This window comes from Oryx dammah, unplaced genomic scaffold (assembly GCF_014754425.2).
Source record: "Oryx dammah isolate SB20612 unplaced genomic scaffold, SCBI_Odam_1.1 HiC_scaffold_13, whole genome shotgun sequence".
In the NCBI taxonomy this organism is placed as follows: domain Eukaryota; kingdom Metazoa; phylum Chordata; class Mammalia; order Artiodactyla; family Bovidae; genus Oryx; species Oryx dammah.
Window position 1 is genome coordinate 17750152 of NW_024070197.1, and position 17893 is coordinate 17768044.

Below are 17893 nucleotides of genomic sequence, written 5' to 3' on the forward strand. Positions count from 1 at the left end.
TAGTCCTGACCAGAGGAAGCCTCAGCGCTCTGGAGTTCAACTGCCCTGGGAGTTTGTACCACCACCTCCTTTGCCCCAGCTTTTGCCAAGCGGACCTCTCCCTGGACTTGCAGGAGGAGCCTACACGTCTCGATCGATTCCTCTCAGCTCTGAGGCTGGGTCCACCACAGAGACTGCGTCGAGCGTCACCCTAAACGGTCGAGATTGAAGGGTCGGTCCACCTTCCTTAGCTACGCGTCGGAGAATTACAAACCGCTCGTTAGCCTCAGGGGCCGGGGCGGGGCCGGGGGGAGCGAAGTGGGCGCGCTCTGTCTGCACAAAATGCCGGAGAAGTGAGTTCCTCTGTTTGAGCTGGGGGACCTGAAGAAAGTGTGTATGGGGCAGTTGGAAATGGAATGCGCAGGTACGTTGTGCTTCATCCAGTCTCTCCTTCCCCAGGTGTTCTTTTTCAGGGAATGGTTTGCCCTGAAGACAGGAGGGGAGAGGTCAGGGTAGAGAGTGTCATCTTTTGCATATGATTCCTGAGTTTGTGATTTAGTGATGGTGGATGTGAATGTGTCCCCTCTTCCTAAAACGGCTCCTCTATCGGGTATCTTCAAAGTTTCTTTACTCTCTACATTCAAATACAAATGTTAACTCATGAGGACTTAACCTGATTACCCTCCTCCCCGCCCCCCCCCCCGACACTTTATGGCTCCTTTGTTGTTGTTGTTGTGTCAGTCGCTCAGTCGTGTCCCACTCTTTGAGACCCAATGGACTGTAGCCTGCCAAGTTCCTCTATCCATGGAATTCTCGAGGCAAGAATACTGGAGTGGGTTGCCATTCCCTTCTCCAGGGGAACTACCCAACCCAGGGATTGAACCTGGGTCTCCTGCATTGCAGGCAGACTCTTTACAGAATTGCAGTCAGAGCCACCAGGGCTCCTTAATCTGCCTCTATACCTGCTTAAAACAACAGTGTTTGTATTTTAAGATTTTTACTTTTTTTGGCCCTGCTAGGTCTTTGCTGCGGCAGGGGCTCAGCAGCTGCAGTGCAGGGGCCCCATTGCCCCACGGATGTGGGATCCCAGTTCCCCTCAGTTCAGTTCAGTTCAGTTCAGTTGCTCAGTCGTGTCCTACTCTTTTCGACCCCACAGACTGCAGCAAGGCAGGCCTCCCTGTCTATCACCAACTCCCAGAGCCTACTCAAACTCATGTCTATTGTGTCGGTGATGCCATCCACCTATCTCATCTTCTGTGGTCCCCTTCTCCTCCCACCTTCAATCTTGCCCAGCATCAGGGTCTTTTCCAATGAGTCGGTTCTTCCCATCAGGTGGCCAAAGTACTGAAGTTTCAGCTTCAGCATCAGTCCTTCCAATGAATATTCAGGACTGATCTCCTTTAGGATGGACTGGTTGGATCTCCTTGCAATCCAAGGGACTCCCAAGAGTCTTTTCCAACAGCACAGCTCAAAAGCATCAATTCTTCAGCGCTCATCTTTCTTTATAGTCCAACTCTCACGTCCATACACGACTACTGGAAAAACCATAGCTTTGACTAGACGGACCTTTATTGGTAAAGTAATGTCTGTGCTTTTTAATATGCTGTCTAGGTTGGTCAAAGCGTTTCTTCCAAGGAGCAAGCATCTTTTAATTTCATGGCTACAGTCACCATCTGCAGTGATTTTGGAGCCCCCCAAAATAAAGTCTGTCATTGTTTCCATTGTTTTCCCATCTAATTGCCGTGAAGTGATGGGACCGGATGCCATGATCAACTTTTTCACTCTCCTCTTTCACTTTCATCAAGAGGCTCTTTAGTTCTTCATTTTCTGCCATAAGGGTGGTGTCATCTGTGTATCTGAGGTTATTGATATTTCTCCTGGCAATCTTGATTCCAGCTGGTGCTTCATCCAGCCTGGCATTTCGTATGATGTACTCTGCATATAAATTAAACAAGCAGGGTGAGAATATACAACCTTGACGTACCCCTTTCCTGATTTGGAACCAGCCTGTTGTTCCATGTCCAGTTCTAACTGATGACATTCATACAGATTTCTTAGGAGGTAGGTCGGGTGGTCTGGTATTCCCATCTCTTTAAGAATTTTCCACATTTTGTTGTGATCCACAAAGTCAAAGGCTTTGGTGTAGTTAATAAAGCAAAAGTAGATATTTTTCTGGAACTCTCTTGCTTTTTCGATGACCCAACCTGCGGCCCCTTCATTGGAAGGTGGATTCTTTACCACTGGCCCACCAGGGAAGTCCCTATATTTTAAGTTTTTGTTTAAGTTTCTGTCAACTGACTGTGACTTTGTGGGTGCACTACCCTTTGATTCTGTCATCGTGTGTTTTATAGTGAGAGTCAGTCAGTTCAGTCGCTCAGTCGTGTCCAACTCTCTGCGACCCCATGAACCACAGCGCGCCAGGCCTCCCTGTCCATCACCAACTGCTGGAGTCTACCCAAACCCAGGTCCATTGAGTCGGTAATGCCATCCAACCATCTTATCCTCTGTCGTCCCCTTCTCCTCCTGCCCTCAATCTTTCCCAGCATCAGGGTATTTTCAAATGAGTCAGCTCTTCGCATCAGGTGGCCAAAGTATTGGAGTTTCAGCTTCAACATCAGTCCTTCCAAAGAACACTCAGGACTGATCTCCTTTAAGATGGACTGGTTGGATCTCCTTGCAGTCCAAAGGACTCTCAAGAGCCTTCTCCAACACCACAGTTCAACAGCATCAATTCTTTGGTGCTCTGCTTTCTTTATAGTCCAACTCTCACATCTATACATGACTACTGGAAAAACCATAGCCTTGACTAGACGGACCTTTGTTGACAAAGATGCAAAACTACGTGTGTTGGGGGTGGTGGTGAACATGGTGCATTTCTGTGACCATGTGTGTGATTGTGTTATTGTGTGTGACATTTGTGATGCTGTGAGAATGTGCTATAATAGAAAGTGACTGGTGGAAAGTGGAGGAAGTGTGTGGTATGATAGTGCATGAGAAATGGTGAGGACTAGGCTAATGGATGTGGGTTTGTGCAAGGAATTCTGCTCAGTGGTATGTGATTAGAAAGCACCTACTGTGTGCCAGATGCTGTTGCTGTTTGTCATGCCACGATAGACCTAGAAAAAAATTAGCTTTAAAAATGGAAAATCAAAAATCAGAGTAGAAGGGCAATTTCAAGAAACCTATTGTATGTGTATTTGGATAACAAACATATCTGGATCAACACAAAACAGTGAAGAGCACCAAAGATGGAAACTACAGGGTTAACACATAATACTATTATCTTTTTTTAATATTTATTTATTTATTTAGGCTGCCCCATGTTTTTGTTGTGGCATGTGGGATCTAGTTCCCTGACTGGGAATTGAACCCTTGCCCCTGCATTGGGATATCAGAGTCTTAGCCACTGGACTACCAGAGAAGTCCCAGTATTTTATTATTTAATTCTTGCCAAAATACAAATTACTATTTAAACAAAAATAAAAACAATGTAGTCACGGTAAATTAACAGATATAGAAGCGAATTCTTAATACATAATACATAAATTAACAGATATAGAAGCGAATTGTATGACAACAATAGCACAAAGGCCAGGAGAAGAGAAGTAAATAGAAAGTAAAGGTTCCAGTATTCTATGGGGAGTAATGTAATATCCCCCATGCAATTTCCATTTGGTGTCAATCAATACATACCATTGGCCATGATTTAGTTTTTTAAAAAGTGATATATTTATGTATACACCAGTAACTGTATATACAATAAAGGAATGGGGAAGAGGAAAATGAAAGACTAGAGAAAACTGTCCTGCAGTAGTTAGGATATAGTAGAACCAAATTGCATTTTTCTAATTGAGAATGTCCTCTTGGTAGGTAGGAACAGAATTTTGGAGTAAAGTAGCTGGATTCTGTTTTAGTAGACACCTCTCTGTTGCTGGAACATACCAATTGTATCTTCATCCTTCATTTCCAACTGTGTAGGTGAGTATGTCTCATTGATTGGCTGCCCATCAAATTGTATTCTGATCTGCCTTATTGACAAACTCAGTCATTCACTATAGACTTTCATTAGTTTACTAAGTTGTTGTATGCCTCTTAATCCTTTTTAAAAAATATTTATCTATTTATTTGGCTGCATCAAGATTTAGTTGTGGGCAAATGGACTTTTTAGTTGTGGCTGGTGGGCTTAGTTGCTCCACAGTATGTGGGATCTTAGTTCCCTAACCAGGGATCAAACCTTCATCCTTTCCATTGCAAGGTGGATTCTTAACCACTGGACCACCAAGGAAGTCCCTATGCTTCTTAAAATGCACCACCTGCCACCTTCTAATTAATATGATCATTGTTCTCAACCTTGACTCCCCACTTGGCCTTTTTGTCAGCCATGGCGAGAACTAGTCTCCTCAGCTGCTGCTTCACTGGATCCACACCAAACACACACACACAAGCGGCAGCAGGAGCAGCAGCACAGAAGCTGCTCGTAGCTTTGAGCTTCACTCCTTCTTTTCCTTATATCCCCAAGCTGGGCAAACTCAGCTGCTCTCTCCTTTGACACTAGCAGGAGATTTAAACCACACAAGCCTCTGCCATAAACACTCCAAGCCAGTTTCCTTTCCTTGCTTTCACAAGCCATTTGCAGACTTTCTTGGGATGCCTGCTTTGCTTTTCCTAGAAAGCTTCATTGTGTGAGTGAGAAAATGTTCATTTCTTCTTGGTGTGTGTGTGCGGCCTCATCTGTCTCAATATCCTAACCAAATTTGGGGTTGGGGTCCATCATGTATTTGCCGATTTTAATAGGAATAGACGCCAATGTCTTTTTTCACAGGTGACATAATCATCTCTGTAGAAAATGCAATGGAACCTCTAAATACTCTAGTAGAAATACTAAGTGAGTTTAGCAAGGTATCAAGCTACAAGTTACAAAAATCAATTGTATTTCTTATATACAGTTGGAAATTGAAATTTTAAAAAATACCAATTAAAATGCATCAAAAACTCTGTAATACTTAGGGGTAGACCTGACAAAAGATTTTGTTACCTGTACACTAAAAATACAAAACATTACTGAGAGGAATTTAAGAAGAGATATATTATGTTCATATTATGTGCATAGTTATGAGATTCACCATTATAAAGATGTCAGTTCTCCCCAATTTGTCTATATACTGAATATAGTCTCAGTGAAAATGCCAGATAGATTTTTTAGTGAATGAACAAATTCCTTCTAAAACTCTTCTTGGTATCTGAAATGAAAAAAAAATTTTATATGAATGTATATAGCAGCTTTAGTTGTAACAGACAAAAGTTGGAAAAGCCCATATGTCCTTCCATGAGTGAACGGCTAAACAAACTGCAGTATGTTCACATGGAATTCTACTCAGCAATAAAAAGGAATGAATTACACATATAACAACATGTATGAATCTCCAGGGAATCATGCTGAGTGAAAAAGTCAGTACTCCAATTACATACTTTATAATTTCACTTATGTAACATTCTTGAAAGGTAAAATTACAGAAATGGAGAACACATTTGGGTTGCCAGGTCTTAAGGAGGGGGTTTCCGGAAAGAGAGAAGTGGGTGTGGCTATAGAAGGACAACAGGAAAGATTCTTATGATGATGGAAGTATGTTGAGAGTATCAATGTCAATGTTCTGATTCTGTGTATAGTATTGCAAGATGTTACCACTGGGGGAAATTGGATAAAAGGTATATGGGATCTTCCTGAATTATTTCTTACAACTACATGAGAATCCAGAATACTGGTGTGAGTTGCCATTTCCTCCTCCAGGGGATCTTCCTGACCCAGGGATCTAACTCTAACAATCTCTTGCATTGGCAGGTGGTTTCTTTACCACTGCACCACCTGGGAAATATTCTTGCATGAAGAATCCTATGGAGAGAGGGGCCTGGTGGGCTATAGTCCATGGGGTCACAAAAGAGTTAGATACAACTGAGCGTGCACACACACACACGAGAATCCAGAATTACTTCCAAACAAAAGTTAAAATTTAAGGAAGTTAGGCCAAAAGAAAACAAATTCTAAGGTGGTAGAACAAAACCCAACTGCTTTATAAATGTAAATTTACTAAATATGTCAAAAAGTAAGACTATCATTTATTTTAAAAATAAATATTATTTAATGAGACGTACTTCAGAAATAAAACAGTTAAAAGAAAAAGTATAGAAAAAGATAATGCACTAGCCAAAAGAAGCATGGTGAAGCTATAGTAATATCAAAACAGACTAAGACAAAAACCAATATTATAAATAAAGGGTAAATTGCATAATTTCTTTTTTTTTGCATAATTTCTTTTTAAAAAGTATTTATATTTATTTGGCTGTGCTGGATCTTTGTTGCGGCATGTAGGATCTACTTCTCTGACCAGGGATCGAACCCAGGTCCCCTGCATTGGGAGCACAGTGTCCTACCCACTGGACCACCAGGGAAGTCACAAATTACATAATTTCTTATTGGATCAATTTAACAGGAAGCTAGTACAACTCTAAATATGTATCATCAACAAGAGAGCTTTAAAATAGATAAAGCAAAGCTTTACAGAAATAAAAGGAGAAAGAGACAAATCTACAGGTATAAAAAATGAAATTAGGAAGCTAGATGGACATAGAATCAGCTCTGTTCTCTTCTCATCTTTTAACAAAATAATTAGCAAAAAATAACTCTTACAGATGACAGAAGAAATGTACTGCTGGTAAACACACATGAGACAAATAATTAAGACTTATTTAGAGGACATGTTCTCTCTATGCAGTGTTTAGGAGTCTCTTTCCAGAAAGAGATTCACACTATTCTGAAACAGTGCTGGTTATCATCTAGTGAAATGAAGCCTGTGAAAGGAAGACTATTTTTTTCTGCTTCCTAGAGATAGCATAGTTCTTTAGTTTTGTGGCTTTGTATAGCTTTACAGTAAGCTTATGAGCAAGAAGCCTCTCTGATACCTTCAACAACTTCAAGTTCCTGATATTTAGCATGCTGTAGTCTGCAGTATTCTGTTCTCTTTGCCAACATACTATTACATAAAAGCATCGTGTTTTCATAGAGATTTTCTCCATTTTAATCTCTACTGCAAAATTACTGTAGTGAGTCTTCAACTTTCATTGAAAACTTTTTAAATTCTTAAATCAGAGTGAAACTCAAATGAAATGTTGAAAAAAATCAGGTCTTTATGGCAGGAGTGACATTAAAGTCTGATTTGCTAGATTCTTAGGTTTTTGCACCTGGTTACTTCTCTGCTTTTCCACCTACACTTTTCACTCCTGATGTCGAGGCTACTTTGAATTATTGACATGCCCTTTCATTTGATGGCTCAAGGTCTTTGCCTTCTTCAACAACATCTTTCTAAATTACCTGTATTATCTTTGTCCATAAAACACACATGGATGTGGAATAACACAGTGTAAAAAAAGTAAGGGTGTTTCCAGCAATACACATTCACAAAACTACGATTTTTTTCCATTTAATATTTTGGTGACTGTGGGGTGTTGACTTAATCATGTAAGTTTCAATATTTTACCAGGTGCCCGTCAGAAAAACAGAAACACAATGAACACAAGCACACTGTCTCTCAAAAACTGCAGGGTCAGAATCAAGAGGTCCCTAGAACAGACGACGCGACCATGGTCACACGAATCAAATTCGCACGACTCCAAAATCACTGGACCTCAGAGTCTCTCGACCCGCTAGGCACCCTACCCCAAATCCCACCGCAGAAATCTTTCACACTGGATCACCCAAGGGCACTTCTCCCTTCTCTGACTGCCGCCCGGAGCTTGAGGCTCAGGCTGGCCCATCTCCTTGTCACGGTGCCCAGATCTTTTCCCACCTTCACCCCACTGAAGTCCAGTCCCAGGTGGGGCCGGGATCAAACGGAACTAAACCGACTCAGCGGTGCTTCCTTCACGGACCAGATACCATAACGCCGAGAACCCGAAGATACAGACAACTGCGCGGAGCCAGCGACTTTTTGCAGAAAATAGATTTGACCGAGGAGGCCTCTGGGAAATGTAGTTCTGGGCAGCAAAACCGCAGACCTTTTCAGATTCTCCTCAGCACCAAGTAGCACTCCCAGGCTCCGAGTGCTAGACTCATGGGAGGCAGCTGCTGCAAAACTCAGCTGAGGTCCCTCGGCAGATCTGAGAGCCCCTCCACGGTGCGGTGGGTCATTCCGGTTACCCTGACAGGGGGAGGGCCAGTCCCTCCTCGGCGAGCCGCGGGGGCCTCTGGGAAGAGTTAGCTGCATCTAACGGACCTGGGCTGGTGCTGCCTACCGCCACAGTCGGCGCTGACCTGAGTGGCACCCCTCACTCGGGCCGCACCGGCTGTGCCACTCGGGCGGTGCTGAGGTGTGGAACTGTGGCCTGTGTCTGCGGGTTCGCCGGTGAGTCTTCGGGAAGCCTCCAGCTCAGCATCCGGGACTCTTTGTGCTGGGTGGAGCAGGGGCCTGCGGCCCACTGGGTGCCTGTGTTGCAGGAGGAGGACGCCGGGCAGGGGCGGCGGGTTCCTTGAGGCCGTGGGAGTGGAGGGTGAAAAACTGAGCATGTGACTCGATAGGACTTTATTTTCCAGACATTTGTCCGTGACTCAGGTGGCCGTGGAGTCGTGTGTGTCGGCAGATTTTGTGGGTGTGTTTTTTCCTTTTCTATTTCCATATGAATGTGGCTTCGAACTACAAAGCCTGTGTGTGATTTGTGAGACTGTATCAGTGCTTCGTTTCTTTGGTTCTGGTCATAGTAAATATGTTTTTCTATTAGACCTCAGTAGCCCCAACACGTTGTTTTAGTATTTGTTTCAAGTTGTATTTTCGTGTATTCGCCATATTTTGTGTGCTTAGTAACTTCATGCTCCTTGCCCCCCACTCCCAGCCCCAATTCAAAATAAAGAAAAGCTCCAAGAAAACAAGAATCATTCATACTTCTGCCAGCCACTATCAAATTTTATTTCCCATCTTTTCATTCCCCGTGAATATATTATATATATATATGCACAGTAGCTTGAAAGTTGGAAACACACTGTACATACAATTGTGTAGTCTACCTATGGTATTTAACAATGTGCAATTAATATTTTTACATTTAAACAATTACACATCTATGTGATCATTTAACAGGTTTTTTTATGGTATACATGTTAATGCATTTACTCTTGTTAATGCGTAATTTGGTTCTTTTCAACTTCTTGCCATTGTAAAGAACGTGTTTATTAGCAACTGTTTGGCACATGTTATGATGCACTTTATTAATTTTCGGGGGCAGGCTCTTAGAAGTGGAACTGATCAGTTGAAGTGTATGTGCTTATTAAAGACTACCTGCATTTGTGCTAAGTCTCTTCAGTCATTTCCTGACTCTGTGCAATCCTTTGGACTGCAGCCTGCCAGGCTCTTCTGTCCATGGATTCTCCAGTGGGTTACCATGCCCTCCTCCAGTGGGTCTTCCCAACCTGGGGATCGAACCTGTGTCTCTTAGCTCTACCTGCATTGGCTGGTGGATTCTTTACCGCTAGCGACACCTGGGAAGTGCAAAGACTCCCTAATTCTATCCAATTATTCTCTGGTAAAGTTCCATCTAATCTACAGTATTATTGGCATAGTATTAGATTGCCTATATTTATACACCCTTGATAACAATGGTTATCATTAATATTAGTAATCTTTGTTAACCTCATAGATGTAAAATTATTCCTTTAATTTGCAGTTATTTGATTACTATTGCAGTCAACCATTTTAAAAATAATTTTTTGTGAATTATGTGTTTTCTAAGTTATTTTTCTAAAGCAGTGTTCTATTCAAATTTCTTTTCCAGGTTCTTCAGGTATTATGGATTTATTCATTCATCTACTCACCATTTATTGAATGCTGCATGTGACGGGAGTTAAAAGATGCCTGGGATATAGCATTGAACAAAGTAGACAGACTCTGCTATCATGGTACTTAAATTGTTGTGGGTCAGATAATAAGTGAGGTAAGTAAATTTAATATAACATACATTACATAGTGAAAAATTCTGAGAAGTAAAGAAGGATAATATATAGAATCAGGGATAGGACTTTTAGGTGGGGTAGCTAGAAATGCATCCTGAAAATGTAATAATAAAGATATGAAGGAAATTAGGAGCTAATTATGCACAGCACATGCATATAATTAAGGGAAGAGGGAACACCAGTTAGAAGAGCCCAGGTGGAAATATGCCTGTTACCAAGAGGCTGCTGCTGCTGCTAAGTCGCTTCAGTCGTGTCCGACTCTGTGCGACCCCAGAAATGGCAGCCCACTAGGCTCCCCCATCCCTGGGATTCTCCAGGCGAGAACACTAGAGTGGGTTGCCATTTCCTTCTCCAGTGCATGAAAGTGAAAGTCGCTCAGTTGTGTCCGACTCCTAGCGACCCCATGGACTGCAGCCTACCAGGCTCCTCTGTCCATGGGATTTTCCAGGCAAGAGTACTGGAGTGGGTTGCCATTGCCTTCTCTGTACCAAGAGGCTGCTGCTGCTGCTGCTGCTAAGTTGCTTCAGTCGTGTCCAACTCTGTGCGATCCCATAGACGGCAGCCCACCAGGCTCCCCCGTCCCTGGGGTTCTCCAGGCAAGAACACTGGAGTGGGTTGCCATTTCCTTTTCCAGTGCATGAAAGTGAAAAGTGAATGTGAAGTCGCTCAGTCGTGTCTGACTCTTCACGACCCCATGGACTGCAGCCTGGGATTTTCCAGGCAAGAGTACTGGAGTGGGGTGCCATTGCCTTCTCTGACTAAGAGGCTCGGGTGGCTGAAATAGAACAGATAAGAGGGAGAGTAGTGAGAGATGAGAGAAGAAAGGTAATTGAAGGGCCAGAGGCCAGATCAGGTTGGTTCTTGTGGGCCATGTTAATGATCTTGACTTTTACTCAGAATGAGGTGGGAAGTTGTGGGAGAGTTTTGAACATGTGATTTTATCTGCTTATGATTTAAGAGGATTGCTTTGGTTGGTCTGATGAGAGGATTAGGGGAAGAAGACAAGGACAAGGGAAGAAGTGGAGAGACTAATTAGGAAACTATTGCATTAATCTAGGGAAAAGATGTTGGTGACCTGGATGAGAGTAGTAACAATGGTGAGTAGTCATATTTGGCAATTTGCTAATAGAACTGATGTGGTGTATAAGTATGATAGGATGACACAGTATTTTTTAATCTGAGCAACTTGAAGATTGGAGTTATTACCTGAGAAGGGAAAGAGGGTAGGAAAAACCTGGGGCATAAGGAAACAGTGAGATTTCAGTTTGGAATATTATATGTGAAGTATGAGGCGCCCATTGGGTATTTAGGTGGAAATACTAAGTTGGCAGTGGGATATACAAGTGTACAGTTCTAAAGAAAGGTCTCAGATTGGAGACATACACTTGGCAGTTATTAGCATGCAGATGAAGCACACGTGTGTGCACGCATGCACGTGTGCTCAGTCATCTCCAACTCTTTGTGAGCCCGTGGACTATAACCTACCAGGCTCCTTTGTCCATGGAATTTTCCAGGCAAGAATACTGGAGTGGGTTGCCATTTCCTACTTTGGGGACTATTCCTGACCCAGGGATTGAACTCATGGTGCTCCCGCATTGGCAGGCAGATTCCCAGGCACTGCACCACCTGGGAAGCCCCTTTTAGGTGGTATTTACAACCAGACTGGATGAGATCACTGGATGAGATCACTGGGTAGATGGAAAATGATAGAGGTAAAGGACTGATCTTTGGGTCACTTCAACATGACAGAGTCTGGGAAATGAGGAGGAATCAGCAAACGAAACTGAAAGGGACCAGCTAGAATGACTGAGAGAGAACTCGGTGATATCCTAGAAACTGAGGGAAGAATGTGTTTTAATGAAAACTGTGTCAGATGCTGCTGATAGCCCAAGCAAAAGAGGACTGAGAAAGTAATGTTGAATTTAGCAACATGAAAATTGTTGGTCACCCTGCAAAGCAGTTTCAATGGAATAAGGACCTATAGAGAAGACTGGACAAGAAAAATTGGTGATAACAAGTATAAACAACACTTTAAGTTTTTTCCCTTAATGGAAGGAGTGAAATGGAGTGGTAGGTGGAGTTAAGAGGTAGATAATAACCCTGTTCATATACTGAGTGAAATGGTTCAACAGAGAGAGAAACTTAATCAAGGAGGAAAGGAGAGAAATGCTATAGACATGTCCTTAAATGGAAGAACAGATGTTAGGGTCTGAGGATAAAGGAAAAGAATAAAATAATCACTTAGGAGACTGGGACAAAGAATAAAGAAATATAATATCTCCAGACAGCATTGAAGACCCACTTGCTGTTAGTTTTCATGAATTTAAATTGAGCCTATTCCACGTGGTTGTTTGATTTTTGTGCCTCCTGCACTGTTCATATGCGTGGTTGTCACCACAGATAGGGGAGGGGAGAGTAAAATTTAACCAGAGTTGTTGGTTTCATGAAGTAAGACAGAATGATGTGAGAGAAAGGGGCAAGGGAGTCTAAGTTAGCAAGAATTAATTATACTAATTGACCGGGGGTTCAAGGCCAGGTAAGTAGAAAAGTGGTGGGAAGAGGGTGAGGGAAAATGAAAAACTGTAGAATAAAGAAATGGAAGTTCCTGATGGTGGTGAAAAGAGGTTGAGTTGAAATGTGAGAGGAAGTAAGGTGGAAAGACAAGGATATTTTTCCCTTTAGTTGCCAAATGTTCAAAATAGGACAATCCCTGTTTTAATCACCATATTTGTTTTAGAAAATGTGGAATGTTGTTAGCTGTATTTCAGTAGGGATTACAAAATGGTGATATTCAAATCCTATCATTCTTTCTTCAATTACTAGCTGGAATATTTTCCTAAGGAAAAAATGTCTGTCATCAATTCTGATTACTTTAAGATACAGTTTGCATTTATAAGAATTTGTTGTTTTCTGTGTAAATATTTAAGTCAATAATTGTAGTAGCTGATGTAAAGTATGCTTGTGTATCTATGCATGCATGCCTGCTAAGTTGCTTCAGTCATGTCCAACTCTTTGCGACCCATAGGCCACCAGCCTCCTCTGTCCATGAGATTCTCCAGGCAAGAACATTGGAGTACGTTGCCATGCCCTCCTCCAGGGGACTATCCTGATCCAGGGATCGAACCTGAGTCTCTTACATCTCTTGGATTGGAAGGCAGGTTCTTCACCACTAGCGCCACCTGGGAAGCCCCTTCTCTGATACAGAGCTATTGATAAGTTCATGGGGCATCTCCTACATATGCGCTCCTATTGTTGTTCACCAAATGTGCTTAAGCTCTCCATGATGTAGTAGTCATCTTTATAGCTATCAGCATCTTTGGGGAATGTATATTCTTGGTCTTTCTGATGGCTCCAAGTATCATTTTACAGAGTGACCTTTAATCTGCCTTGTGGGTACAGGTTTCTCAAACCACAAAGCAAACCTTGTCTAAGGTTTTTATTCTCTTTTATTCTCTTTTTCAGCTCTGCCTTCTCAGGCCCAGTCCATTCCCAGAAAGAAGAGGAAATGAATGAATTCCAGGTAAATTTTAAATAGCATATTTGTTACCTGCCTTATTTTACAGAGCAGTTTAAGGGAATTGTAGTAATCCACACACTAAACTGGAAAATCCTATACAGATAAAACATATTTTCAGAGGAAACAGAGTTGGAAGATTAAGACCAGGAAAGTTAAAATATGATTATGCAGAAATGTATTCACTTAGAGAGATTAAAGTTGGCCTTCAGTTTTGAATTTCATTACTATAGGTAAACAAGAGCAGAAATTCATTATATGTTTAAGTAAGTTTTTCATTGGCATCTAGGTCAATGAATATATTATAATATATATAGGGAGACTTTCTGTAGTTGGTAAAACAGCTTTTCTGATAGTCTGGGATTTTCTTTATAATTAAAAAAAAAATCTTGGCTGTGCTGCATGGCTTGCAGGTTCTCAGTTCCCTGACCGGGGATTGAACCCAGGCCACAGCAGTGAAAGTGCTGAATCCTAACCACTAGACCACCAGGGAGGTGGTCTGTTTTGATCAGGGGTAAAGCAAAGATTATATGTTAAAATATCCCACCATTGGAAATAACACAAATCACCATCAACAGGAAAAGAGATAGTATTTCATGCAGTGGGATAGCACGCACACACACACACACACACACACACACAGACACACACACAGACACACACACAGACACACACACAGACACACACACACACACACACACACTCTCTCTCTCTCTCTCTCTCTCTCTCTCTCTCTCTCCACGCAGTGGGATAGTGTACACACACACACCAAAACAGAGTACTGCAACTTACAATATGGATAATCTCACAAACATGTGACATGAAAGAAGCCAGATAAGAGTACATTCTGTGTGGTACCTTTTATATGAAGTTTGAAAACTGAGAAAACTAGTCTCAATGTTAGAGAATAGTGGTTACTGAGCAAGTATTTACTGGGCCGGGGTATGAGAGAATCTTCTAGTATGCTGAAAATGTTCTGTATTTTGATCTGAGTGATGGGTACACAAATATGTAAATGTATAAAAATGTCTCAGTTTGTACATTTAAGATTATTGCATTTTACCACATTATTCTATGTATGCCATACCTCATTTAAAAATAAAAAAACAGACTATCTGAAGAAATAGATGGGATGTGCCTTTCAAATGACCCTATATAATTATCTTTTTCCATGTATGTTTGCTGCGATTTGGCCACAATCTAATCATTTATGGTAAATTCTTATAATTTCAATCTACTAGAATGTGAACAGAGTAAAAGTTTTATTTGGTTTACTGCTCTACCTACCGGAGAAGGCAATGGCACCCCACTCCAGTACTCCTGCCTGGAAAATCCCATGGATGAAGGAGCCTGGAAGGCTGCAGTCTATGGGGTCGCTGAGGGTCGGACACAACTGAGTGACTTCATTTTCACTTTTCTCTTTCACGCATTGGAGAAGGACATGGTACCCCACTCCAGTGTTCTTGCCTGGAGAATCCCAAGGGTGGGGGAGCCTGGTGGGCTGCTGTCTCTGGCGTCACACAGAGTCGGACACGACTGAAGTGACTTAGCAGCAGCAGCAGCTGTATCTACAGCCCCTAGAACAATGCTTGGTATACCTGGTTTTTGTGAATGTGGTTGTAATGGATCCATGGTTCCTTATTTCTTCATTTTACTCTTAAAGTAATGTCTGTTTCCTCTTCAAGGAAATTTCCTCAGAACTTCATCCTTTTTCTTCAAACTTCCTTTGAAATCTTTCTCTTTCAGATTTTATCCTGTACTCTTAGCTACTAAACATATTTCAATTTACTGCCTTTTCACTCTCAGCTCAAAGATTTGCTTTACTGAAACATACCTTTCTTTGACCAAGTGCCCCTATCTCATAGCTTTTCTGTATGTCTAGTTTTCCCCTCAGTTAATTTTCAAAGTGAACACACGTGTGTAGCCAGCATAAGCACTGGATCAAGAAATAGAATATTACCCTAACACCCACTGGACTCCTTCTGCACCTTTCCAAGTTATTACCCCTACTCCAGGGGTAACCACTGTTTAGTGTATATCACTATAGATTATTTCTGCATATTTTTAAACTTTATGTAACTTTATGTACTTGGTGTTTAACTTCTTTTGTTTAATATTTTGTCAGATCTATGTTGAATTGCTGCATGTAAGCTGTAGTTCACTCAACTTTATTATTGAATAATTATATATTATTCAGTTATATGAATAAACCATAATTTTATATATCCATTCTATTATTGATTGGCATTTAGGTAATTTTTATTTGGGAATAATTAAAATATTGTTCCTGTGAACTTTCTATTAGATTTTTGTTGCACATATGTGCATATCTCTACCAAAGCAGAATTGCTGAGTCATAAGTTATGTATAAGATTACCTTTTATTGATACTGCCAAACAGTTTTCCAAAGTGGTTGTCCAAAATTATACTCTTAACAGTGCATGAGAGTTCTCAGTTATTCCAAGACAACAACATCTTGAGTGTATTCTCTATGGTCACTAGCTTGTTTCTTGGTATAATATGAAACTCATAGGTAGTAAAACAGAAGCTCAACTAAATTTGAGTACATAAAAATTACATTCTCCTGTTGATACAATCACCATAAATAAAGTAAATTTGCAAAACCTAACAACAATTTTAGTAATACATATGGCAGACCAAATCTGGTATTTAAATATTTACAAACTAAATTAAAATCCAATAGAAAACTGCATATAATACATGAAAAAAAACCACAATTGAAAAAATAAAAAAGAACAAATGCCCAGTAAAAACTGTAAATAATAATATCTATTGTTAATCAAAGTTTTACATAGATTACCTTATATAATCTTCATAAAGAGTCTATCTTTCCTATTTGTTTATGTTTTCATTTATTTCCCTCAACTAGTATGTAACTTCCAGGAGGACAAGAACTTATGTCTATCTTCCAGCTATAACCTTGGACTCTAAACCAGTGCTGGGCATATCTAGTAACTCAGTAACTTACTGAATAAAAAACTATAACTCTAGGGCTCAAATATGAATTATTTTCTCATTCTCTTTAGTGGCAGTTAATATTCATAATGAAAACCTCAACTACTATGAGACCCTCAAGTAGTCTCTGAGCTATCAAAAAACAAACAAAAAAAAGGTTCAGTTGTTTAATTCTCTGGTTCTACTACTTTAACATATAGAAGAAATAGAAAAGCTGAGATCTCAGTGGTATTGCAGAGACTGAATCAAATGAACTTGTTGATACATTGTACCTAGGTGTTGTAGAAGAGTTATGAATCAAAATATATGCTGCAGTTCCATTTTTGGAAAAAGGGGGTTAGTGTTGTTATTAAGAAAGGTAAGAAAGTTAATGGCAAAAACTGCTGAGTATTATATTACTGCTCACAAACCTAATATGGAATAGGTATCAGTTCAGTTCAGTCGCTCAGTTGTGTCCGACTTTTTGTGAACCCGTGAACTGCAGCATGCCAGGCCTCCCTGTTCATTACCATCTCCCAGAGTTCACTCAGACTCACGTCCATCGAGTCCGTGATGCCATCCAGCCAGCTTATCCTTGGTCGTCCCCTTCTCCTCCTGCCCCCAATCCCTCCCAGCATCAGAGTCTTTTCCAATGAGTCAACTCTTCGCATGAGGTGGCCAAAGTACTAGAGTTTCAGCTTTAGCATCATTCCTTCCAAAGAAATCCCCAGGCTGATCTCCTTTAGAATGGACTGGTTGGATCTCCTTGCAGTCCAAGGGACTCTCAAGAGTCTTCTCCAACACCACAGTTCAAAAGCATCAATTCTTTGGCGCTCAGCCTTCTTCCCAGTCCAACTCTCACATCCATACATGACCACAGGAAAAACCATAGCCTTGACTAGATGGACCTTAGTCGGCAAAGTAATGTCTCTGCTTTTGAATATGCTGTCTAGGTTGCTCATAACTTTTCTTCCAAGGAGTAAGCGTCTTTTAATTTCATGGCTGCAGTCACCATCTGCAGTGATTTTGGAGCCCAAAAAAATAAAGTCTGACACTGTTTCCACTGTTTCCCCATCTATTTTTCATGAAGTGATGGGACCGGATGCCATGTTCTTCGTTTTCTGAATGTTGAGCTTTAAGCCAACTTTTTCTCTCTTCTCTTTCACTTTCATCAACAGGCTTTTTAGCTCCTCTTCACTTTCTGCCATAAGGGTGGTGTCATCTACATATCTGAGGTTATTGATATTTCTCCCGGCAATCTTGATTCTAGCTTGTGTTTCTTCCAGTCCAGCGTTTCTCATGATGTACTCTGCATATAAGTTAAATAAGCAGGGTGACAATATACAGCCTTGACGTACTCCTTTTCCTATTTGGAACCAGTCTGTTGTTCCATGTCCAGTTCTAACTGTTGCTTCCTGACCTGCATACAGATTTCTCCAGAGGCAGGTCAG

General features: G+C 41.2%; 1 protein-coding gene and 2 non-coding genes across 5 annotated transcripts in view; 1 reads left to right on the plus strand and 2 right to left on the minus strand.

Annotated features, from left to right (window-relative positions):
* Window positions 1–6078: 6078 nt before the first annotated feature.
* Window positions 6079–17893, plus strand: part of ZNF569 (zinc finger protein 569) — a 29446-nt gene continuing 17631 nt past the window's right edge. For 2 of the 3 annotated variants that reach the window (XM_040252916.1, XM_040252917.1), the window contains exons 1-4: window positions 6079–8375; window positions 9796–9954; window positions 12999–13127; window positions 13436–13493. In XM_040252916.1, coding sequence (XP_040108850.1) covers window positions 13479–13493 — 15 coding nt within the window. In that variant the 5' untranslated portion in view covers window positions 6079–8375; window positions 9796–9954; window positions 12999–13127; window positions 13436–13478. The remainder of the gene's footprint in view (window positions 8376–9795; window positions 9955–12998; window positions 13128–13435; window positions 13494–17893) is intronic. The other variant, XM_040252918.1, reaches the window with a different exon arrangement.
* Window positions 6354–6426, minus strand: TRNAG-CCC. Its single transcript has one exon. It is a non-coding gene; the product is annotated as a tRNA-Gly (tRNA).
* TRNAE-UUC lies at window positions 13909–13980 on the minus strand. The gene has a single exon. It is a non-coding gene; the product is annotated as a tRNA-Glu (tRNA).